The 25,904-nt window shown below is 43.7% G+C and overlaps 1 protein-coding gene and 1 long non-coding RNA gene across 3 annotated transcripts in view; one reads left to right on the forward strand and one right to left on the reverse strand.

The window, feature by feature from the left end:
- Positions 1 to 15,632, forward strand: part of LOC132331662 (uncharacterized) — a 125,437-nt gene extending 109,805 nt beyond the window's left edge. Inside the window, exon 3 of the long non-coding RNA XR_009487654.1 lies at positions 15,553 to 15,632. This is a non-coding gene — a long non-coding RNA (uncharacterized LOC132331662). The remainder of the gene's footprint in view (positions 1 to 15,552) is intronic.
- The window catches only part of AP1S3 (adaptor related protein complex 1 subunit sigma 3), a 54,320-nt gene extending 29,374 nt beyond the window's left edge, over positions 1 to 24,946 (reverse strand). The window contains exons 1-5 of one of the 2 annotated variants that reach the window (XM_059855268.1): positions 24,789 to 24,946; positions 12,786 to 12,964; positions 11,492 to 11,600; positions 10,372 to 10,509; positions 8,939 to 9,421 (exon numbers count right to left, since the gene is read on the reverse strand). In XM_059855268.1, the coding sequence (XP_059711251.1) occupies positions 9,386 to 9,421; positions 10,372 to 10,509; positions 11,492 to 11,600; positions 12,786 to 12,964; positions 24,789 to 24,791 (465 nt within the window). In that variant the 5' untranslated portion in view covers positions 24,792 to 24,946 and the 3' untranslated portion in view covers positions 8,939 to 9,385. Of the gene's footprint in view, positions 1 to 8,938; positions 9,422 to 10,371; positions 10,510 to 11,491; positions 11,601 to 12,785; positions 12,965 to 24,788 lie in introns of those variants that run through there. The other variant, XM_059855269.1, reaches the window with a different exon arrangement.
- Between the last annotated feature and the right edge of the window lie 958 nt (positions 24,947 to 25,904).

The raw sequence follows: 25,904 nt of genomic DNA on the forward strand, positions 1-25,904 counted from the left end.
AGACAGGAAGAGAAACATCAGCAAGTCCAGTGCTACCAAACTGCAGAGCCTCTGTCCTCTGTGCCTTGCTAAGGCCATGTGAAATGTGAAGACATGAAAAAGTCACACACGAACACAGCCCTGAATTTGTGAAACAAGTGGGACTGAGAGTTAAAAGCAGAAGAAGTAACCTAAAAAGGGTCTATTTCTATGTAGTTAAAACTCGGATTTTACTTGAGACTGCAAGTCCTGTTAGATGCACTGTGGCATTTTACCCAGAAAACCTTCAAAGTGATGGAGAGGGGAACAAGCTGGGTAACTTGAGATTTAGCTCTTACATGGGATTAATTACTAACAACTGTGATATATATTTTCTCTGCAAGCTTTAGGCAGCACAGCCAAGCCCCAGCCTCATGTGAGCCCAGGCAGCACTCTCACTCCTCAGCTGAGAATGGCAGGGGCAGGGGATATATTTAGCTGCAATCCTGGCTGCCTGGAGGGCAGCATCACTTACAGCTCCCGAATCCTGACCTCCCCAGCACGGTGTTGGAAGCAGAAATACTGCTGTTAGCTCCATCTCTTCATCAAAGTCAGTCAATTAGGGAGCAAAGTGGAGGTTTGGAAAGTGCATGGGGCAATGTGGGGCTGGCCACACACAGGGGGTTTATGCAGACATGGAAAAGGCTGCTGGGGTATGGCTGTGCTCGCACCTGAGCTCCTTCCCCCAGGCCTGCCCAGGCTACAGCCACAGTATGAAAGGCAAGGATGACTGAAATGGTAGACCAAACATATGGAACAGAAAACGTGCAGAAAAAACTGTCACACACAAGCCAAGAGTTGCCATGACACCGGCCTCTGCCCAATGCACTTTTCTATTTAAAAATAATCAACAAAATCAACACCATCTTTCTGTCATTTTGGTGTGAAACGCGTTTCCTGTCTGACCTTTTGGCTCTGTTAGCATTCTTAGCCTTGGCTTGGTTTAACTGCTTTCTTTTCTGTAGGGTCTCTGTTTACCTGCATTCCAAATCAGTTTTCTCAAATAGATCTGCAGCAGAGATGGAAAGTTCACAGCAAAAATGCCCACTGGGTGTCCAAGTTAACTCTGGACAACAAACATGCTAAAATGTGAGTGAAAATACTCTTCCTGCTCATCTTTTTAGAACTGATTAGCAATGATGTCTTAGCAGTTTTCCATATGGCCCTTAATCTCATATTTGAACTCTAAATAACATTCCAGTTTGGAAAAGCACCAAGCTGCCATCTGATCTAGTAGCAGAAACATCTTTTGCAAAGCATCACAAACTGCAAAACCCACCTGAGCTCCACCGAGCTCTGCAGTTACTCGGGGGGGAGAAATGGGAGATTCAACACCAGAAATGTGGTCATTCCTCAAAGAAGGCCTTCCAACAGACTTTGCATTCTTGGCAGAAGCTCACACAGAAAGGAGACAAGAGAGAAAGGTGGTGGAAGTGCCATCAGCAGGAGCTGAGGGTGAGCAGAACAAAGGTACAAGGCTCCATTGTTCTGCTGTCCCTGGAGAGACAGAGCCTTGCCTTCCCTCTGTGGAAAGTCAGTTCAAAATGAGTAGAGAGAGGTAGAGACAGGAGGTGAAGGAGAGTTTATGCAAGACTAGACATGAGGAGAAGGAAAGGAAGGAAAACCAGGCTGGAGAAAACAAGGAAGGTTTACCAAAAAAGTGGTAAAGAGAATGGGGGCAGCAGCAATGCAGAGAGCAGGATGAGTGGAAGCTGTGGAGAACACCACCACCAGGCCACCTGGTGTGGAGACTGCACCTGAAGGCCTCCTGCTCAATCTTCCCCCTTGCAAATGCCTCTCCTTCCCATGGGCTGGCTCACCCTCCCTGCCCTGCCCCTGCAGGGATGCTGGCAGCAGGGCAGTCTGCCTCTGCTCCCACCAGCTGCTACTGGGCACTTCTCTAATGCCCTTGGCTGCCCTCCCTGACTAAGAGATTTCCTGCTTCCCCAGCCTGTGCCAAGGGGAAGCTGCATGCCAGAGACCTGGAGGAGCTCCCTCCTGCTCCTGGCTGGGATCACCTTGGAGCAGAAGGGGAGCAGGAAGCATTTTCACTCCTGTTGACTTGGGCCACACAGTTACTGCTTTGCCTGACACACACAGCCCTCAGCAGCTATACAAAGTCATTACTAGAAGAAATGGCAGAAACCCCTCAACAACCATCAGTACATTTATAAACAGATTTTGTTTTTTCATTAAGGAACAGAAGGAAAATGGAGGTTCTCTCCCTCTAAGAATCCATTTGCTTTTCTGTTAGTTTTTCTTTTTACCAAAGTAATCTGCAGATGTTTAGGGTCCCAGATTTTTGGATGCTCCAACATGGCTATTATGACAAACTTCTTTGCAAATGACAGACAGGCTTCTCTGCTTGTTAATGCATGGCAGGACAAGCCAACCAACAGCAAACCCTTGTGTCTTGCTGCCAGCCCCTCAAGTCCTTCTGTTGTCCCAAAGGATTTCATTTCCCATTTCCTCTCCAAGCCAGCAAATCTTGGGACGCTGTTTGGGCACTTATCTCCTGAACAGGACTAACCTGGCCACCACACTGTCAGAAACCAGCTGCCCATGGGTGCTCTTAGCCCTCCCCTCCACAGGCACCAGGCTGCAGCTGTGCCCAGCTGTGCTCCAGCATCCCACAGGAGGAGCCAGCCAGACAGAAATCATCCCTTCTGAAATTTCTTCCTTCACTGTCTGCCTTCTAATCATACCCCATTTCATATTTTAAGTTTCCTACAATCCAGAAAAGCCCTCTCTGTTAGGGGTGAGTTCTTCTGCTGCTTCCCAGCTGGAAAATTACATGTGGGAACCTCATACCCACAGCCAGAACCTCTAGAATTTAAACAAGCTTCATTTCTCATTAATTTTATCTTAAAACATGACTCCAGAGTTTTAACAGTGAAAAGAACTCCCCTTTCCCTACACCTGGAAAGAAATAGCTGTTTCCTCAGGGCTGAGCCAGTCACGTAGGGGGTAATTTAAACTCAAAAATGCAGGTACCCCTTTAAAGCAGTCTGAGTTTTCTACCATGTTTGTAACAGGGTAGAAAGTATTTGCTGAATCCAGGCCTCATGCTCAGCTATTTGAGCAGTTAGAGTGTGAGAAAACAGGAGAAAGGAATGATGCTCCTGCTTTTAACTGGTTTAGTTGCTATTAACATTTTCTGACCAGCTACTCATCACCACCACTGAATGCAGCTCAAGAGGATCGAGGTTGACACGACCCAAGAGCCCATGCTGAAGGCACAGCCAGCCTTGAGCTTCACTGCTCCTGAGCATTACCTGGGAGCTGGACAGCAGAACAGAGAGCCCTTAAAGGAAAATGGAATGGAGGCTTTGTCTCTGCTTGGTATCACAAGTTGTACTGGGCTTATGTTGCAATAAAGGAGCTGGCATCAGGAAAAGCATTTCATCTCAGAAGGGGAGTTTAGTTTCAGGGCAGATTCTTCAGGAATGTTCTGAAATGTCCAGCACAGGCTGATTCGAAGAAGTTACAAAAACATCACTCAGAATTTAAGAGCAGCTGATCTTGCCTGGGACTGAAGGATGAACAAGATTTCTTGAGGTCTTGGGCTTTTCACTCTTGTGCCAGACTTAAACATAAATATTAGAATATACATTAGGACATAACCTTTTTGACAATTAATTGTTTTCATCATCATTTTGACAGAACTGTCATGCTAAATATTGATGTTTCCTTGTATTAACCCAAGCAGAATGAATCAATGTTTTACTACTGTATTTTAAAATAACTTATGATATTTCATTGCTCTCTGTGGTACCTTTTGCAGCAGAACATTCTTGTCATTGCCAACATAACCCTGTGTCAGCCTTTGCCAAGTAAGAACTCATTATCCAAGCCAGTTTTCCCTCTGAGAACAAGGAAGGACCACCTTGTCCTTGACAACAGACACCAGAACAAACCCTCCTTCACCCCAGTGTAGCCGTCAGTTTACAAATCCAGCCAGCTCCTTGTTCATTTTCCCAGAATATTTCTTTCTTGCCACATTGTCAGATTGTGCCTTCAGAGCTGTTATCCAGCATAATACTCACCTAGAACCCCACCCTAAGCCCTCTGGAGAAAGAAAACGATTCTTTCACCTGAAACTTCTGTGAAGATGTTCCCCTGTGACTTGTCATTGTTGGCTCAGCCCAGCCAAGGCTGACCCCTCACTGTGAGCTTGGAGGAGGGCCCTGAAGTGTGATCTCCACAAGGCAGGGAGACTTAGAGCTGCTGGTAATTTATTCATGCAAGATCCTGGTCCAGAGGGCATCTGAAATTCACAGCAAGCTGTAATGAATTTTTCACCCTATGTAAACTAGAGATTCTACATTCAGCACTGTTTTTTACAGCAGACACACAAATTCACTTCTGCAGGAGAAAAACATTCTATTCCCCATGGCAGAATCTGGTGTGCAATGAGACATATTGGGTTTGGAGCAGGAACTCCAGAAGAAAGAAGTCTCAGTGGGAATTCTAAAAGGAGATGGCAGAAGGGTGACACCAATTTCCAAACACCTTTTGTATGTTTCCCTCACTGTTTCCTTTCAGCATTACAGAATAGCAATCTTACCACACCAATACACAGAAGTAACCAGATTTCTCCAAAAGGCTCAGTCCACAGAAATGTTCCTGACCTCATATTCCTGAACTCTCTGAAACCTACAACTACAGTCAAAAGGCACAAGTCCTCAGCTAAATTGCTACTGTCCCCTGGCATTCCAGACCAGCCTCAAGTTTGCCTTCAGTGTGTGCTTTCCACAAAAGTTGAACAAATTTTGTAGTTTACTAGGAGTGCAAGTAACATGCTATTTCTTTCTAGTCAGCCAAAGGATTAGCTTTGAATTACTTTCTTTGCACAAAAACATGTGGTTATAAGAGCTGTTGAATAAATAAATTAAAAGACAAGGTTAAGTGAACTGGACAACAGAATTTGAAATAACTAGAATTCATAGTATTATATACTGCTGGTCTTGCTTAGGGTTTGCTGAACACTAATTTCAAGAATAGCTTCTCCCTTTCCCTTAGCCTGTGTCATTAATCATGTTCCAAGGCAACAGGTTTCCATGACAGCAAACATTAACTCTCCTGCAGCACAGCCTGTTATTTCTGCTACAAACACAAAGCTTTCACTCATACACTGTAACCCAGCCCAGCTACCCTCATGAAAAAAGATCCCTGAAATATGCTAACAGACATTTAAATCAACAGCTCTATTTCCTTTGTACTGTGATCCTGCCAAGGAACACGCACACTTCTGAATTCAGCAGGAATGCTGTCAGCTCCCCCAGAAGGACACGGTTACCTGGTCTGAGCCCAGAGTTCTGCCAGCCCTCTAAACCACAAATCCAGTGATGCAGGAGGATGATGCAGACTCCATGCTCATAAAGACACTGGATAAAGGTAATGAAAACCTCACCATACAGATCAGCTGCAGAACTGAGACCTTTGGGTTTAGTCATCTCAGGCAGGGTGAGAGCAACACCCCCTCAGAGAGGCTGTGCTGACAGAAATAAATGCTTCACACGCACTTGCAGAGGAACAGAGCATCAGGGACAGGCAGGGATGGGAGCTCTCTTTCTCCCTCTCTCTCTGGGAACTGCCTTGTTATTTTGAGGGGACTGTGGACTGAACATCTCTGGGTACCTTTGAAAGCCTCACTCACACTCTGATCTTCCCTAATGCAGCGCTAAGCAGAGGATAAAAAATATGTTCTCTATTGAAAGGACTGTGAAATAAATGGAAAAAAAATAGTAATTCACTCTTTTGTAAGTACATTATTCTGTCCAAGGAAAATTCAGAGGCAGAATCACACCTGAACTTTACCTTGAGTTTCCCACTGGGGTTTCTGAAAGCACAGGTGGGTTGCAGGAGCAGCTGGGGAAGGTATTGAAGATATTCAGTAGCCCTTGCTTAAACAAATCTGATAGGAGGCAACCTAAATGTCAGTTTTCTTAAACTATTTTAAAGAACTGACACCTTTTAATGAACACGCAGAAATTCACAATGAAAAAAGAAACAAAAATCATAAAAATTCATGAATACTGTGTGATCCTGCCGCTCTTGCCTCTCACTCATGATGATTTGTCATATTTTTATTACTTTTGACACTATTACACTTGTTTTTATCCCAGTCTAATGTTTGTCTCTTCTGCCATGATATGTTCAGAGGTGTCTCAACTCATGTGCTGCAAATAGTTGCACAACAGAGAAGCAGCTCTGTTCCAACCACTGAGCAGCAAGATCACATTAAGAATCCTTGAGGCAGATGAAAATCAAGCAGCTTTTTGTTACATGCAGCTGGTGAGAGCAAGGAAGGGAATCTAGGCTAGCACCATGACTATGATTAATGGTTATTTTAGTAAACGCAATTTTGCAAACTAGGACATGTGCTGGAAGCTTGTCAGCAAGGTGAGAGTTTAGCTAATGACAAAAGATTATCAGATGGGGAATATTTAAGGAGCTTGCTAATAATTTTTTGGATATTAATTTCATAAAGTTTCTCAGAAAACTTGACATTGAGCATTGACTAGGATTGTCAGGCAAGTTGAAAAGAGAAACATCAACAGCAAATATAAATGACATGCTTCAGAGATTAGTGAGTATGTACAACAAGACATATGCACCTCCTGCTCCAAGAAAAACCAAGGAACTAAGACATCAGGAGACACAAATCTTCTGATGAGCTAGGCACTGCAGTGCACTAATCTGTGTAGGGTTCTGTTAGTGGCAAGGAAGTTCACAAAGATGGGAACATGTGCAGTCTGACAGCAACCTAAAGGTGACTCGACAACAACTGGGTTTCATTTGGGCTTCTTCCCTTTGGAAGAAGACCTGAGGTGAACTGAGTTCCATTACAGTGTTACTTACCTGAGTGCTCCCTTTCTCACTGAAGGTTTTAAGAAGTTTAAATACAAGTTTTGTGTTTCAAACCCACCTGTTTTTAAGTATGCAGGCAAAAGTCATACCAGCTAAGGCTCACCTGCCTGCTTTGTGGAGCTCTCCTACACACAAGAGCAGCAGGAGTTTCTTGAATCATGAACATAATTCAGCAGTTCTTTTAGAGTACTTAACATGCTTTCCATTCATTTTTGAAACACAGAAGCAGGTGGCACAACAGGCACACCATATTCCAAGGAATTTTTGCACTAGGGTAAGGAAACCAGACTAAATCCTTCACACTTAGCAGACTAATTCCTTCACACTTCTCAAGCTGACACTGGATACACCAGTTTGGCAATGCTATTTATTTCAGATGCTACACTGATATGGCTGGTATAAGTACCTCTACCCAGTCCATTATTTTCTTCCATCAGGAATTCTCTTCAACTGAAATGATGCAGAAAGAAGCCTTCTAGCTCTTCTTAAAATGACTGAAAAGACAGGCTTTTGAACCAAGAAATCTTTTTGGTACTCCTATTTTGATCTAATTCAGAATTCAACCAACATGACAGGTTTAAGAGTCAAAGAATCACAGCATGGCTCCAAAAGGGAGTAAAAACAAGCTATTGATGATTTCAGTCAGTAGAAGTCACTTATAAAGGCAAAGAGCATGAGGAGCTTCTTTGCACATTCTGAAGTGATTTCTTAATGATTTCTTAATCAATAAAATACTGTACTTTAAAAAACTTAATTTCAAACCATGAGAAAAAAATATACAGATCATACAATTTCAATAATTTACTATTAAATTGGATGTCTTCAGAGCTATTAAAGGCCCTTCAGAAATTTTCACTGTCTTTTCCAGGCTGAAAGTATGCCTTTGACATCAATACAGAGAAAACAGATGGATAAAGTAGTTATAAAAAAGAGCAACATGATGCTATGAACCAGTTTGTCACAGTTTCACTAACAGACTGGAAAGCACAGTCAGAATAGTGGGCTGACAATCAGCAAAGTTGTGTTGTGTGAAAGTGCCCCCACTCTCTAAAAAACTCCAGTGTCCCTTCTGTAGGAATATGCAAACTGATGAGGAAGGAAGGAGCAATGCCAAAATCAGAGTAAGCATTCAGGACTAATTTAAAGATTAGAAAGACCTCTGAAAGAAAATATTGATTGTACATCCCAGAAATCAAGAGGAATGTACATATTGAAGGAAAAGGCAACAACTCTTGGATCATTGTGGCATATTTGTCTGATAACTTCCCTAATTTTTGAGTAGAGTAATTTCATGATTGGACAGAAACAAAACATCTAGCTGAGAGTTATGGGCTCAGATAAACAGAATTTCTCTGAGCTTTGGATTCTGTTAAAGGAGCACAATGTCTTTAAGGGAGCCAGATCAGTCAGTTTATAGAGTCTGAACTGCACTGAAAGGCGAGTTGGCACACCCGGCTCCACACAGGAGGGCACACAGCCCAGCTGACTCCTCTCTACCATGTTATCCTTTTCACAGCTTGCAAAGTTATAAAAAGCTGATTAAATTGCTCAACCTTCAAAAAACAGGTCATCTTCAACTACTAGAAAGCTGATCATCCCAACAGGTGTGTGAATTTGAGACTGAAAAACTCTACAAAATACGGGTTTGGGATACCAAACAACACACAAAATTATCTTCCAAAGGCTGAATTTTCTCTTCAGGTTTTCTCCTGCACTCATGCTACACAATTTCAAAGTCTGGAGCCTTTGGAGAGGTTCAGAGGATTGAGGAAGGGGATAGGAAAATGAGAAGAAAGACAGAAACAGGCCATCTGCATGCAGCAGCAGAAAGAGGATTCATTAAGCCTACCTTCAAACAGTCTTCCAGATTAAAAGGAGGCACAGAGTGCACCCTAGGAGCAGTTGGAGCAGCCTTATTAGCAGACTAGAGCAGAAAAGAGAAGGAAGACAGTCAAAGAAAGGAGCTGCCCCAAAGAGATGCATTATTTCCTCATATACTTCAACAGTTAATCTTGACACAAGTTTGTGAAATCAGGGCCCACAACAATTTGGCTTTTAGAAAAAAATTATTATTACAGCAGAATAACCATTACATTCAAAATAATGGACATTTGTACAAAAGTAGAGTCATACAGTCAGCAGTGAACAAAACTAGTAAAAATACCTCTGCAAAGTATTGTCAGAGGAGCATCTTGTGATGACAAAACCCGTAGCTAAAAGATGTGGTAAAAAACAAAAGCTGAGTCCAGCAACAAGAAGAGAAACTAGACTGGGGCAATAACAACTCTGAGAAACTCGTGTACAGAGTAATGCAAAACACAGAATTGTTAAACCCTCTGCTACATTAGCTGACCTTCATCTTCACCATTATACAAACAAATCCCTTCAGTTATTGGTTTTTGGTATTGCTCTGCAGATCTGGCACATTGGGAAGAATTTCAGGAAGTGCACTTTAGAAGTGCATACAGCAGTTTTCTCTCCAGGTAGTTTAACATTAAAATGCAGGCTTGTTCATGTATTCTTCCACTGTCTAGAATAAACAAACAAACAAAAAGAAACAACTGATGCATTATGGAATGGTACAGTAATATTCACAGAAATCCTTTTGTCCTCTTTGAGGACTGCTGTAGTTTTGCAGAAAATTATATAAAATTTATTAAAGTGCAGAAATAATTCTGCTTTAAAAACATGTAACAGAGTGGTATAAAATGTGACATTTAAATCATGCCATAGCACAGCTGTGGCCAAACTCATCATGCCAGTGGCCTTTGCACACAGTGGCTGAGTTCCATGTGCACAGGGCAGAGCAAGTGAAACCTGCTCAACTCCCACAGCACAGCCCAAGCCAGTTCTACCACTGTGCTGCTCCCTGCAGGATTGAGACGAATTCTTCACTACCAAGGAAAAAAATGAATGAAACCCATCACATTCAAATGGCTTTGCCATTCCTGCCTCAATGTTACTCATTACATTCCAAGTTACAAGAGAATTCCTGCACGGTTCTGAATAAGGGTTACATATCTGTGCCCTGCAGAAAAACTACTCAAGTGCTTCTGAATGAAAGCAGAGTTTGCCAGCAAATACTCTTTCCAATTTTAAATGTTAATGGTAGGTCATGTTTCCAATGCTATTAGTGAAATAGAAGAGATTTTTCTGTATTTACATATACATACATAAAATATAACCTTAGATTATGTTCTTATATTAAAGAAGTATCTTAGATACATCTAAAACCATTTCTTAATAAACTCTAGCAGTTAAGCTGCAAGAGAGCAACAGCTTTATATGAAGACCCTCCAGATGATACCAAAAGGGTTGAATTGAAAGCTTATGTAACTGCACTGTTGTACCTGTTGAAACTGAATGTAAGACACACTTGCATACTAAAGTACCAGAAGTGCTTAGCTGTGTTTTCATCTCCTGTCAAACAAGGAAGATTAGGAAGATGAGGTTTTTTCCTTTAGTCCTCCTCTGCCTTACCTCCTGCAACATGTCAGAGTCTTCTATGGCTTTCACTGCAGTCTTCTTTGAAGTCTCTTGTACTTCTCCACCAATTATAAACTCATCAAGAATAAAATAAGCTTTTTCAAAATTGAAGATAATATCCAGCTCGCACACCTGCCAGAACAAGAGGCCACAACCACATTTAAACCACTTTTACAGTATCATAAGCACTACTAGGCCAAAAGCTGTTGTGATGAACAAATACCCTCAGCATAAGCACCCCTGTGCAGGTAGCAGGGTGAAGAGACAAACTGCATGTTATGTAATATTGAAGCTTCTGCCCATGTTCTCTCCACAGATACAGACTTACAGCAAAGATATTCCACTCATTATTAAGTTCATGCTGGCTGTCAGAGATCCAAGCTGACTTCCTGGACCACTAACCTCATCACAGGTCCTACACAGCCCATGAATTATGGGTTACCTAGGTTCAGTTTCACAGAGCAAGACAGCTCCCTGCCCAGGAGGAGCCACCAACTGCTTTTTAGTTTGGAGGCAGTACAGACATGAGTCATGGCACACTGATTTAACTAAGATACGAATTAAGGTAGGCAGGATCATTTCAAAAATATTCAGAGAAAAGATGTGTCTCCTGTACTCTCTAAAGATTTATTTGGACTTTCTCTTTTAAAGAAAATACTATTTTCTTTAAAAATACACTGATTTTATCTTTTGCTTCTATGTCCTTAATTGTTACACAGTATTATAAGACAAACAAAACCAGTATATCTGAAGATGTCAGGAGAAAGAATTAAACCAAACAAATCAAACAAAATTAAAACAAACAAAACAAATAAAAGCCAAACCTATTTTGAGTTTTTTTAATAATTTTTCCTAAAGTTTTCCCTTCAAATTCTATACCAAGACTGACATACAAAGCATCAAGATTAATTCTGGGTGAGTGGAAAAAGGATGGAAAAACAATCTTATGACCATTTCAGCACTGTTTTATAAAGTACTCTAATAATAATTTTCATTTTGGATTGAGAGCTCCTGCAGGGCAAGTGCAGCAGATGGAACACAAAGCAAATCAGCTCCACATAATTTTATTTATCAGACAGACAGGAATGAATTCATGGGAGAAAATGAAACCTACATTTCCAAAGTATCTGTCCAGGAGCTCCACGTATCGATGAACGACCTCTAGTGTCAGCAGCTCATTGTCCTGGTCTTCTATTGCACAGCAGAAATACAGACTAGCATACCTGGGGAAACACAGGCAAAACCATGGCAGTGAACAGCTGGGACCTCAGTGCTCTGCTCCTCTCTTACAGGTCATTCACATGGCAGTTAATTCTTATCTAGTCTCTAAAATAAACATTTTCTGTCACTCCTATAGTGTCCCAGAGAACACTTTTGAAGATCAGATGATTTAAACAAATTATTATTTTAGTTGGAAGAACCAAATCCACCCTTGGTAAAGTGGTACACCTCTAACACTGAAACAGGCAATAAATCAGTAGTAAGTAGTTCCTTCAGGTCTCCTCCTCCTGCTGCAATAGCACTGCAGTAAGTGGGGTTAATGAGACTGTAGGAGAAGCCACCCCTTCTAATTAAAAAATAAAAATAAGGCAAAGGTGAAAGAAGTTACATCTCAGCATTTGACATCTGCTGGCTGTCAAATGACAGTGTTTTACAGAGGGCCAGAATGCATGAAGCTGCTTAGACCAAAGAAGCTTTGTAACTAACTTGCACCAAGACTATGTTTAAACCAACCCAAGATCTATTCAGCTTGCTGATACTGTGGCTGGAGGCCAACTTGTCACAGCTTCTGATCAGATGTTTATATGCTTCCCATCACAGCATGGAACTCAGTTTTTGCTAAATGGGAGATGATTAATTTACCCAGTGTACTACACATTAAGGCTACATTTGTTTGCTACAACTGTAGGAGAACAAACAGGCAGTTAACATTAGGCCAGTGATTTCTTTGGAAAAGGAAATGAGAATTGACACTTTCCAGAGCAACAAATATTTCAAAAACAAAATTTGACAGAATTATGGAAGTGCCTTGGAACAATTCCTCCAATCTCCACAGCTGATAAAACCCAGCACACACATCTCAGTCAGGCTACTGTGGAATTCAATTCCCTGTGGAATTTGAAGGGGCAGTGAGCTCTAACACCTTCTAAACAGTAAAACCTATTACATTACTCCTGTTTTTCTCATTTGACAGACTGTACAAGTATTTTGCACCCCATAACTACCCTGCTGGTTTGTCCAGGGACACTGCCTTGTTATACTCAGATTGCCAATGGCAGGCTCCTAACTCAGCCCAGCGCTACGAGCGTTGTTTGCTGCTTTTCCTTAGGTGAGCCTTTGTTTTTCCTCTTCTAGCATGTGTTATTCATATGAATAGTGATTATACGTTCTTACAAAATTACTCACACCTTTTGTAAACAAGCTTGAGGTCTTTCCAGTCAACAAAACTACTTGTTTTTTGATTGCGAGACAAAATAATCTGAATAATTTCTCGAATGATCTTTTTCTTCTCTTTATCAGGTAGCGTCGTGTACCATTTCTGAAGCCTTAACTTCCCCTGCCGACTGAACAGCAGTATAAAGTGTATCTAGAGTAAACAAAGCAACATGGTTAACACCAGGGCCATGGCCAGGGAAGAGCATTCCTCTGTCTGGCACCAGAAATCCGAGTCCTGGCCACACACCTCCAACCCTGGCATGATGGTTGGACATGGTGTCAGTGAGGTCCAGGGGAGGCTCAGCACGGGAAAGATCTCTCCTCTCTCCTGTTTCTTTCCCAGGCAGTTTTCCCCTCCTATGGCACATCTTCTCTAGGTAAACCCTTTACATCCTCTCCTACCCGTCCTCCTTACCTTGTGCAAACAGCAGCTTTGCTTCCTTTTCTGCCCCTGCCTTGGGGAACAGGAGGAGCATCACCACTTTGCAGTGGTGAGAAGAGGGCACCACCCCCTCCTCCAGCAAAATCAGATACCTCAGTGAAGGGAATAAACACATCCACAACAGGAGGAGGGAAATCAGGATCAGTGTGGCAGAAGGCTAGAAATAGGAAGACTGAGATAGTAATCATAATCACTAACAACTCTGATATTGCACTATTTAAGATCACAAAACAGCAGGTTCCCAGAAGAGGCAATAAGGGGCAGAAGAAACCTACTTTGCAAAGGAAGCTTGACTGGTTTTATTGAAGAAATCAGGATATTATGAAACTCAGACAACTGTAATAATGAAGGACAGACCTCAGTGAGCAATATTGTATTAAGTAAAGGACAGTATCTATACTGTTCAAAAATTTCCACTTTAAAGTGAGTCATAACTTTACAAGGTTTGATCTATGAATGTTTCATGCTTAGCATAAACAGTATTACTGAAATACACAAGTGCCAGCTTTTAAATACCAGTGGGGCTTTGGGAGAAAAGTATCAATTCACATTTATATAAATAGTACTATTAGCAGGTTAAAATAGCTGACCATAATGTATATTAGCAGTACAGTATCCCATTCACCCAGAACATGAAAATGACTTTAAGAATGCAAGACATCAATTTGAGCACAACATCCTTCTTCAATAGGACATCTGCTAAATGGGAAAAAATCCCTATAAACCCACCTGGGGGATGGGGGGGAGATAGAGATGTGTTTAATGGCTGAAGACACCTGAAGTGCCCTGCTCCTCCCAGGCATCCTGACTGCTGCTCTCAGCAGTACCAAGGCCCCAGGGGTCTGCAGGAATGGTAGCTGTAGCTATATCCATGTGTGTGACAGGTACACTGCCAGCAGTCCATACAGTGACTGGTGGCTTCCCCTGACCCTGGGGGGACCAGGAAGAAGCACAGGAGCCTCACTTTCCTCACTTGCTCCCAATCCTTGCATAGCCCTGATCCAGCAGGTCTCTTACTACATCCCTCACCATTAGCCTAACCTTATCCTTCCCTAGAGGTTTTTCAATCTCTACCCTAATCCCTTCTGCCCCTTGCTTCCTGTTCCAGTTAATTGCTGTACGTATACTTCATCACATTTCCAAGCAAGGATTAAAAAGTTAATGTTCACAATCACTGAAAAGATTACAATGCATATTTCTGTGAAGATATTCCACAATCATTCCACACTGGCAAAGTCTGAGCAGAGAAGTCAGAGAAGTTTCTACACACACACAAAAAAAAGGAAAAGCTACTGGATTTTAAACAAAGCATTCATTCATCATTCAGAACCATTCTCTAGCTATTGAGTTGCGTAGTTGTTGAGTAATCTGGAGATAAGAGCTCTGACTATACTGAGAAAGACTTCACATGTGGGATCATTTTAGGGAAAGGAAGAAGGTTTTAGTCATGTGTGTCTTTGGCAGGATCTACTGCTGGATATGAGGCTCTGGCCATTGTTAGTCTAATGTGCTTGATAAAATTACAAGGATTTTGTAGCTGCATTCTGTTGAGTCCTATAATACTCTCCAGACAAGCTTGCTAAATAAAAAGTAGGCTGCTGGCAGGACACATGCCCTGATTACAGTGAAGAGCAAAGCACCATGGTTTTGCCTTTCTCTGTTCATATTACCAGCTGGGTTTTAACATGGGAATCTTCCAGCTGCCAGGGTTATACCTTCCCAGGTGATGTAGGGACAGCAGTCACTGTCCACACACTTGCACACTGAGAGGAACTGGCTATTTTACAGTCTGCAGCAAAATAGTGCACCCTCAAGCCTAGGTATGTCTCACTGGCCAGCTAAGAATTACTGTAACAAAACAACTTATTAGAAAGCTGCAGGTACTTAGAAGCAAAAATATCAAGCGTGGAGTTTCTCCTCTTTTGGTTCTTCTTCCTTCCTTTCTGAAGCCCCTGCAATTTGGGGAACTCTGTAGGAGGTAAACAATACATTCTTTAAAGGTTAAATGGCTTTCAGCACTTTGAATTTCAACATCCAGTGTTCCATTCAGTTCAGCTTTGCTCTGCCCAGCCCCACTGTCAGGACACAACACATTCCTCACTCTCATTGCTCTGTTCATTACATCCCACTGGAAAGACTCTGATGCATCAATAAACCTGATAATATTGAAGTACTGCACAAACACAAATCTAACAGCTCATCTGTTCCTTGCTCCTTGACTGTGAAAACATATTTGCTTTCCTGTAGTGCTGATCACAAGACAGATGTTGATTAAGAAATTTTTGGTTCGTTTTCAGCAAAAACTGCAAAGAGAAGCAGATTATCCTGCAATGCTTTACTCATCTTTAAAAGTTCTAAATCCAGAGCAAAACAAAGGTAAGTGACCTGCTACAAGCAGAATAACCTTAGAAAGCAGGGTGCTTGGTTCCCTTTCTTACCATCCCAGGCCATGCTGGCTGTGACTAACAATCACCAGACCCAGGCTGATGCCAGAGGGAATTTTTAGGTCCAAGACTGAGTGGGTTGGGATGAAGAGTACAATTCCTAAAAGAGCACTGGCTTCCTTCACATGTGGAGTCTGTGGAGACAAGCTTTGGTCTGGGAGCTGAGACTAATTCTATTAGCTTGTTTTACTGAATCAGACCCAACCACCCACAGCACTGTGCAAAATGACCTCCATAAATGTCAGTAAGTAATCCAAATGACTGCATTTTTTATTTGTAGGCTATTGGAAAAATAGTTTGTTGGGGTACTTTTTATATCAAACATTTAAACCATGGAACTCTACCCCCTTCTCATGCATCTATGAATCAACTGCAGCAGTAAGTTACTTAACAGACTGGAAAGTTATGGCCCTCTGTTCTATCAAGATTTACACAACTGCACCAGGATAAAAACCAACACCCTAAGTTTCAGGGCTACAAAAAGAAAATCAAATGCTAGACTTCGACAAGAAATAATTTACCAATAAATAGACATCAAAAATGCAAAGTACAGAAGGCTCGCATATTCACGAACAACAAATACAAGAGAGACAAATGAAACTAACACACACTGTGATTTCTTTCCACCTTCCTTGGGAGACCTTTCCCTCCTTTAACTAATGGGCTGTAATAATCTGATAAGCAGCTCACCCAAGCTTGTCTTCTGGAGTGCTCCCTGCCAGGACTGCAGGTCCCCTTTGCTGCAGCCTTCCCCACTGTTTGGTCATTACACACTTCAGACTTATCTAACACATTACAACTGGCTCAGTAGGTTCAAACTTGGATCATTTTTGCCTTTACAGAGGGTTTAAATTTTAACCTAATCTGCAATAATTAGTACAACTGTCTAAAGGGCTGCATTTCATTCCATACACAACACACCGCCTGCAGGGCTAGCAGATAAAAATGAATGCATGGGAAAGAGGCTTTCCTAGCTTTCCTTTCCTACAGTAATTTCTCCAGTTCGCTGTTTAATAACACAAACATGTAAAAGATGCCCCATTTCGTCCTGCAAGGTGATCTCCAGGGGTGTGCAAGAGGCTCTAATTCATTGCACTGTGAGAAAGAAGAATGTGCACTAGAACTGCTTCTCCTCTTCCTGTAATTCAACCTGCATGACATTTGCTGACTGGTTCCAAACCTGTTCTGTGGCATCTGGCTTCTCCATGTGCCTGGGGGAAGAGAGGAGGATAGAGATGGGAACTCACCAAGGAGCCTCAGGAGAGGGGAGGCAGAAGAGGAAGACTGCAGAAAAAAAAGAGGAAGAATCCTCTTTCCTGTCTGGGTGTGTGGTCAGGCAAGGATTTGCTTGGTGAGGCAGCTCAGTCACTTCAGCAGCTCTGGGCTTACACTCTGCTTCAGCTGCAACCTCTTCAAATTTGGTTATGAGCCCTCCAAAATCAAAGCCACCTTTATAAAACAGACACCTGAAATTCACATGTAAGTAAAATCTGCAAATTAGGAATTGCTATCCTTAAACCGATATCTTGGTAAAGTGAGGAAACTTTCAGCTTTCCTTAAAAACCTTCTGTAGGGCAACAGACAAGACATGCTAATCAATGAAAATTCCCAGACCACATAAAATGGGCAGTGGGATGAAGATCCAGAACTTCAGCTGCCAGCAGAAGCCTGGGGAAAACCAGCCTGACAGGCTGTACCTGGTGAAGAGGAAGGGACTTGCTATGTGAAAGTTCTTTTTTCATTTATTCTAATTCCTCTGAAATCTGCTTGATCTGCTGCCACTGTTTTAGTCTAACAGAGTTCATATTCTGCTTTTCTTTTACTATTTTTCATTCTGTCCTCTGATATGAAAGAATCTATTTCCCAACACAGACAGCTGTCCAGATGTTTTTATCAGTATTTACTTTTACATCACAACTGAAAAGGAACAAAACCTACTTTCATTAAATTTTCTCTTTTAAAAAATGTGAACATTCACATTATTCCAGCTATCAGCTTTTTTTTCAATCTCCAAAACATTTCAAGAATAAAAAACTCACTTAACAAAGCACAAACTAAAAGGAAGCTTGTTTTGGGGGGGGGGGGGGGGGGGGTAGGTAAATACTGAAATTTAAAAAAAGTTGTGAACATACAGTTGGTTTGGAATGCCAGGTGTTTAGGGTGAAATGAGCAACATGCACTGAAGTGACCTACTGACCTATTAACAATCTACCCACATCAGGACAAGACAGAATACTAACACACTCAAGTAGAGGTATTTTGGTATTCTGCTGTTACATGAAATCCCATCTGGCTACTGAACTTTAATACAGACTCTGGGGTTTCAGACACTTGTAAAGCAAATTTGAAAAATTCAAAACAGACTACTAAAAATATTAATTTCCTTACTTGTTTGCTCTGTCACTAAAACATTTATTCACAGCAGCACAGGAGCTGACAGATGTTTGTTAAATACTGTTGGCTCTCAGCTTTAAAATTTCAAACATGTACTTAGTCTGCATGATGTAAGCAAATAAGGAAAAAGAAGATAAGCACAAACTCAGCAACACAGAAATTCTGAAGCAGCGTGTTGCTGCCTACCTGGCACAGGATTCCTCCTCACTTAATCTCCATTAGGAACATTTCTGAGCAATTTCCCCCGAACAATACATCCAAAGTCCATGCAATAAAAGCTGTGCCAGATCATTACGGGCACATGTGACCATAGTTACACATTGATTTTATGCTTTTCATGATGCAGCAGTCACTCTTATCTTATTACTGAAGATTTTAAATGGACCAGCACACCAGCATTTGAAGGATATTTATAACATATGGTATCGATCCAGACAGCAGCAACCTTCTCAATAGCCTCACTTGAGTTAAATAAAACTATAATCAAAACAGGATAGCTGAGCTCAAGCTGCTCCCTCCTGATCCCTAACTAGGGACCAGAAAACAAAGCTCAAGGAACTTTCTAAGTGACCAAGCTCCCTCTAGCTCTGCTTCAGCTTATCTCAACATCCAGCAGGTTGAGTCCTCCCAACCTTGGCTCATCCCTCATAAACTGGTGACATTCCTTCACCAGTGTCCTCCTACAGCACAGGCATGGACTGGTGACATTCCTGCCCAGTGTCCTCCTACAGCACAGGCATGGACTGGTGACATTCCTGCCCAGTGTCCTCCCTACAGCACAGGCATGCCTGTGCCTCCTCCTCACAGGCTGGGCTGTCCCACCAACAGCAATGGATTTCCTGCTCTGGAGAGCAGAGGCAGCACAGCTTTCCAAAACAGCTCCAAAGGAGTAGATGCAGGCAATGGTATCCAGTTCTTACAGAGGATAATAACTCTTAATTTTCTTAAATTCTTATTCCTGCCAGTGGAATTACTCGTTTTCAGGTAATAAGCAAGCACAGACCCAGACTGGAGTTTGCCTCAGGCTCTGCCATAGGAAAGCAGGTCAGGGAAGCAGCCACACCATTGTCCCTTCAGTGCCACCACAGGACAGACACAGCAGGGATGTGAGCAAGCTGGCTGAGATCACAGAAAGCAGCAGTTTGAAGAGATTTTAAACAATTATTAACCAGGTAATCACATCCCTTCTGCCTCCTAGGCTGGGCTCTTAGAGGTGTTTTTATTTGCTTACATGTTTTTGGGAGGCAGAGGACCCCTTCCTGAGGTTACTACAAGGAGAAAGGGACCAGAGGAGAGGCTGAACAAGCTGCCAAGAACTACCCCCAATTCACTACTTTATAGGCACAATAAGCTATTTTTTCAGCCTCTTCCTTGAACTCCAAGTGAAGAAACAGAGCTAAAATCTCACCCAGTGGTTCCAGCAAAGGTGCAGCTCTTTTAGTTTCATTTCCACTTTGCCTAATCAGTTATTTGCAAAGCCCTGCTACATGAAGGCACTGCAGTGCCCTTCCTTTGCCTCTGACCTCTCTAGGAGCAAAGTTAAAAACCTTTGCTCTGGGACAGGGCAGGCACACCCAGATGGTGACAAGCTACCCTGGCTCCTCAGGCAGCTGTCAGACACTGCTCCTGCCTGGTGATTCCCAGGTCTGGTGGAGCAGGAACAGTGCAGATCGGCAGCAGCCCCACAACCGTTCCTCCAGTTCCCAACAAAGATGCTCACAGAAAACCTGAGCTCCAAAAGGACTAAAGGACATGGGAGTTCAGATCATGTTTATAACTCTGAAAGAGCACAGAATAATCTTTTGGAAACACTGAAGCATTTAACTTAGGCATTTTCAATTGAGAAATTCTCCATTTTCCTTTTTAAAATGGCATTTTTTTCATTAAGGTAAAAAACCAACATGGATTTAACCTAAGCATAAACATAAAAGAAGCAACCACTGTTTACAGGAGGAAGGGCCAGAGCACAGAATCCTCCAAAATGCTCTACATGTTAGCCCAACATTTAGCCTGTAGAATGAGAAGGGATCACAAATTCATTCTGTTATTTCTCCAAGTTCTGTCATGAGACTTCAAAGAAAGGAAATGCCTGAGGTACTGCCTCTTTCCCATCCCATCTCCTGAGCCCAGAGGCTGCTGAGAGTTTCATGCAGCACTTCCCACAGCTTCTCTAGAGCTCAGAGCACACAGGCACTCACCCAGCACTCTACCTGCTCTCCTTCCAGCACACAGCCTTGCACAACAAAGGCACAACATGGTACATTTCTGCATTTTACTCAAACAACAGTGAGTCTGTTCCTCATTCCTTTGTAGTTTGTGCCCATCACTTACCCCAGGGGGCTAAGCAGAGGATGGTGACCACAGAGCTCCTGTGCTGGCTAACAAGCCACTGAGAACTGCCTGAGTGTCTGAGCAAAACTATCCCAAAGCTCCAAAGGCAAGCAGCAAGGCAACAAGAGGCATTTACTGGTTAGTGAAAAGGGATTTTAATGCCCTCCCTAAAAGAGGAGAGCAGATGGACATCCTACATAAACTCAGCAAGCTAGAGAAGAAAAAAACACTGGTGAATGAAGTACCTGGGGTTATGTCTGTAATACTGAGAAACCCACATCAGGACATTCCAGGCCAGACAGGCACATCTGGCCAGACCGGCACGCCAAGCTTGCCTTCAAACACACAAATGTAAATTGCACCTTCCCATCCTGCCCCAATGCCTTTGCATGCTGTATTCCTACTCCCAAATGAAGAGCCATGCTTGCATGACTGGATCTTGCAACTCCCTGTCTACATTGCAACATCTGCAGAAATGCAAAGGCCCAGGGGTGGCCACTCAAGAAAGCACAGAGCCAACACAGCCAAGAAAATGCAGATGACAGCCTGCAGGAATAGAACAGCAGGAAATGAAAGGGCAGGGATGGAAATCAGTAACTGGGCACACATGATACAGACAGAATACTTTTCACACAAGCAGTACTGTTTTCATCTAGGCATCACTAGCAAGACCATGACTGGCTCTCAGCAATGCCTGATGTGGATGCCAAAGCATAAACCTTGCAAGTACTTGAGGAAGAGGCAGCTCTATCTGCCCTCCCTAACTCAGCAGTTTCCTCAGTACTTTCATCTCATTGTCCTTTTGCAGATCTTGCAGGTAACTGATGGCTTCAGAAGGTCCATGGGATCATTTACAAAGCATGGGATTTTGAAGTAACTAAAGACATGGAAAAGCAGCAAAACCTGTCATTTTCTTGCCTCAGGACAGACCCAGCTGCCCCTTATCCCTGCAGCCTTCCTGCATTTGCCCACCCTAAATGCCATGGCTTTCCCTACAGCCCTCTAGGCAACCCACATCCTAGTAACTCCTAGCTCTGACATGCCTGCAGTTTCCTTATTTCTGAGCAAAATATATATATATTTTCAAAAACAAGAATTATTACATTGCTGATTCTTTGTGTAGCAACCAATCTTTCTAGTGTTCATGATTTCACATATCTGTATCACTTCCCTTGCAGTCACCTCTTTGCAAGCAGAAAGTCTACAAACTCAGGGATCTTCTAACAGGATGCCATTACATTGCCATTATGTACTACCACAGTAAAAGTTCACAGATGGCAGTGCAGTCTCCACACCACAAGATAAATTAACAAAGAAATATCACATGAACTGTTTTTTTGTCATCTAACATAAGAATTGCTGCCTTCAACAACACACTAATTTATTTGTCATTTTCTCTCCTCTCATCTGTTCTAATCTGTTGCCCTCCTTGTCTTTCAGGGCAAATGCCTAGAGGCAAAGTTCATTGTCCACTGAGGCCAATACACAGGTGTACCATGAGTGGAAAATAAGGAGTCATTCTCAGAACTGTAAACAGTAAATTCTGTGCAGCACTGAAAAAGTCTTTTGCAGATCTACGTCCATTTTCACAATTAAGGGCATTGAGGGTGTTGATGAGATCAATATTCAGAAGAGCTGAGAGTTAATTTCCAAACACTAGGGAGGTGTCAGCAGCTGCAGTCACAGCAACTGATATTTCCACCCCAGCTTCTAGATCAGTGACTGGTTATCAAATGTCTTGCTAAGTGGAAACAGTGCTTGCCAACTCCTTTTCTATTCAGGCTAAGTACATTTTTAGAGCAACTGTGCTCAATGGGATTCTTTTGATCTTTCTCCGGGGTTTCAGATCATGCCCACAAGTACTAATTTGTCTCCCTGTAGTGATGAGTAGCACAGGTAGGAGGGAATCAGACCCTTTACTATACAGGCACCAATTCTGCATGGAGAGCCACACAAGCAGAGCCCTGTATTTATTCACAAAAGTAATCCTGATAACACCGAGGCAGCAGTAGGATCGACGTGTTGCAACACTTACAGGCACAAGAGACTAACAGCAACACATGTCCTTGGGGAGACTTATCTTTTTCTCCTCTGTGCTCTCTCCCCACTCTCTGACTCTGTTGAGACAGCAATCCTTCATGACATGTATCTCTGCTGCACCCACATATGAGAGGAAGCAAGATTTAGTCTTTCTAAAAAGTAATTGTTAAAAAAACATGTTACAAAGCACAAGCTGGGCATAAAAGCTGTGTTTCTCAGCTGGATATGAAGTCAGCTTTGCTAAACAGACTCTTCCCTGAAACTTACATGGAAATCTGCAAGAGAGCAAACAATTGGAACAACCCTCTTGCTAAGACATGGTGCCATTTGCACAAGCACCTTTAATTCCATCCCAAAACACAGCTGTGGCAAACACAACTCATTCCAAAATTTCAAAACAGAGGAACCAGTCTATGGAAAGTTTACATGACCTGTGTAAAGTTCATCACTCGTGAGCCTGGATAAGACTAACTCTTGGCTTGTAATCCAGTAAACCCTTTTTTCTTGACTCATAACCGAGTGCTTACAACCCCTTTCCAGAGACTAGACGACAGAGAAATTTAAAGCTAGAGTTCCCTGACAAAAGCACTGTTTCATCAGCACCAGATCTTCAAGAGAAGAACAGGGTAAGGCTGACAGCACTAATAAAATGCAGAACACCAGCAAGTGTTTGTACTATGGCCTCAAAAAAAGGAAAAATAAAATTCTTACTTGTAAGAATGCACACTCACCTTGTAAAATTCTAACCATCAGTACAGCAGCCAGACTCCAGATCGTCAATAGCAGCACTGCTGTAAAAGCAGTGTTCCCCTGGGACTATTGTGAGTGCTTTGAAAACTGGCATTTGTGAAGTACCCGCATCAAGGAGAGTTCTGAGATCAGATTCCCTGAAATCAGCTCCCGTATTTACTGACCTTCAAGGGCAAAATAGGAACTCCAGTTGTTTACATAAGCTTTACCAGAGGGAACTGGGTATGTAGGGCTGTCTTGGGGTGTAACCAGAAAAGTTACATCTCTACAGGGACTTAAGGTGTGGAGACTGCACTGCCATCTGTAAACTCATTACCGTGCATATTCTATTTGCAAATATAATGACAGGTACACCTTTCTAAATACAGGAGACTAACACATATTTAGAATTCTGGCTTAACCACTGAAGAGAAACAACATAGCTCTGCCTTTGAGGATAGAGACAAACAACAGCACTTGGCCTCCACTGAAGGAGTTGAGAGACTTCTGTTCAGCTGCAGTGCCAGTAACTGGTATTACAGGTGCACACAATGGGCAAATTGTGCAAGACAGCAGCTTGGGACATGCCCGCAGAACCTGCCTCAAGCCTGAATTATCAAGCAGTGAGACGGTTTCTCTATTAAGAGGCACCACTGACCATCTCACTACTTGGGAACCTGCAGTCCCCCCGTGGGGAACATCCAGCTGTTGTTCTCTGGACGCTGGCCATCGTTCTTAACAAAAGAGAGCATCCACAGCAACTTTTTCTGATCTCAGCAAAGCAACACCAAGCGCAGCACTGGGGAGGCGAAGGCTCTCCCTTCCCGGATCCCGCCCGCCAGCCCTTTAACCCGAAGGGCTGCTGCCCCTTCCAAGCTCAAGCACGCCACTGCCAGCCCCGGAGCCGGGCCGCACAGTGACACTGGTGACCGACAGAAGGTTCAGAACCAGACCCATACGCTCTCGCTGATTATTACCTGATGGAAAGGTGCAGCCAAATCCCAACAAGCCCCATCAGACCCGGCAGTGGTGCAGAGGCACCCGGGCTGGAGGTAACGCCGCAGTGCAAGCCCTCCACTTACCTGACAACAGGGAATACACCTGGGGAAAAGCTCTTCCCAACGATCCCGACACAAGAAAACCTAGCGCCCAACACTGACCCGCCTTGCCCCCAGTCAGCCTAGAGACAGGCATCTCCCCACGAAACCTCACTCCATCTTTCTCCAGGCATTGGAGCCGACCTGCACCTCAGCTCCTCGAGTTACAGGAAGACTTTATAAATAAAGCCTCTCTGTAACAGCCTTGTTTTCTGATTGTCTGAGAAAGGCTCTCGGCGTGACCCGGGCTCATCCCGAGGGTCGGAAAACAAAGCGGAAAAGAAGTTTCATTTCCCCCGAACAGGTGCAAACCTCGGTCGAGCCCGCCTGGGAATGGCTTTCAGCGTGCCGGTGCCGAGGGGCAGCCCCGCTCCGCCCGGCCTCGCTCCGCGCCCTGACAACGCGCCCGTCGAGGGGCTCGGCGGCTCCGGCAGGGCACGGGCGGCTGCTCCCGGCCGGCCCGGCCCCGCTCCGCTCCGCTCGGCCCCGCTCACTCACCATGGTGCGGCGGCTGGCTGGGAGCCGGCCCAGCCCGGCCCGGCCGCCTGCGTCCTGCCCGCCCCGCTCAGGTGAGGCCGGGCCGCATCGCCTTCCCACAATGCCCCGAAAGGGAACTGCCGGTGCTCCTCCCGCCGCTCCGGGCAGCGCCGCGGGGCACGGGCAGGGCAGGGCAGGGCAGGGCTGGGCTCCGCAGAGCCACGGCCCGGCAGCGAGGGTGGTGGCAGGCCGCGTGTGCCGGGCCCCCGCACGAGGTGACCGCACCTGCTGTCCCGTACGAGCGTGAGCCGCTCAAACGGCGCCTTCCTCACCTCGGCATTCCCGACACCAATAAAACACAGTTCATGTCATCCACTGGCTCGAGCTACTCCCCTGTCAAGCATTCATGCCCTAAAGACACGGGTAGATCTACAGGCATGATTGCTCTGCTGCCCATCTCCATCAAAATGGAACTCTGATAGTTTAAATACCTTCAGTGGCTGGGCTTGGCTCAGCAGTGCTTTGTGATGCAGGAGAGGGCAAGAAATCAGCAAATCCCTGTAACCTGTGGCGGGGATTTGCTGATAAGTAGCTGGTGCCAAAAGAATGTGTAACATCCACGGACTCAGCACTTGAATCAAAAGATCTAAATCCAGGCCTAAGGCTTCTCAAATTTGAGGAGTCAGATCCAGATGGAAACTACCACACAAGCATAAAGAGAGAAGACTTAGCAAGCTTAAGTCCCATGTCTCTACTCTAAAGGAGAGACATCTCCCAGAGCACAGCATGCATCAGTTCAGGATATGGATCCCAGCTGCTCAGGCAGGGAAGAACTGTGCCCTGCTCCTGGCTACAGTGGTGCATGTGAGCCATCAGTGAGAAAGGGAAAGAAATCCAAAGGCACTTGGGGACTTCAGGGATCCCTGTGGTGTCAACGACAACCCCTCTGCAGCTTCTGGCTTCAGAGAGGGAGACAGATCCTGGCTGAAAGCAATTGTTGCATGTACAGCTGAGAGGGCAGTTGGGTTGAAACCTGCTCCCAGTTGGAAATGCAAATTTGCAAGAACAGAGTGCAAATGCAGGTGTGTGCTCCTTAAGTTCATTCAGCAGTGTGGAGGTGATTTCCACATTTCCCTA

The sequence above is a fragment of the Haemorhous mexicanus genome, chromosome 10, assembly GCF_027477595.1.
Source record: "Haemorhous mexicanus isolate bHaeMex1 chromosome 10, bHaeMex1.pri, whole genome shotgun sequence".
Classification (NCBI taxonomy): Eukaryota; Metazoa; Chordata; class Aves; order Passeriformes; family Fringillidae; genus Haemorhous; species Haemorhous mexicanus.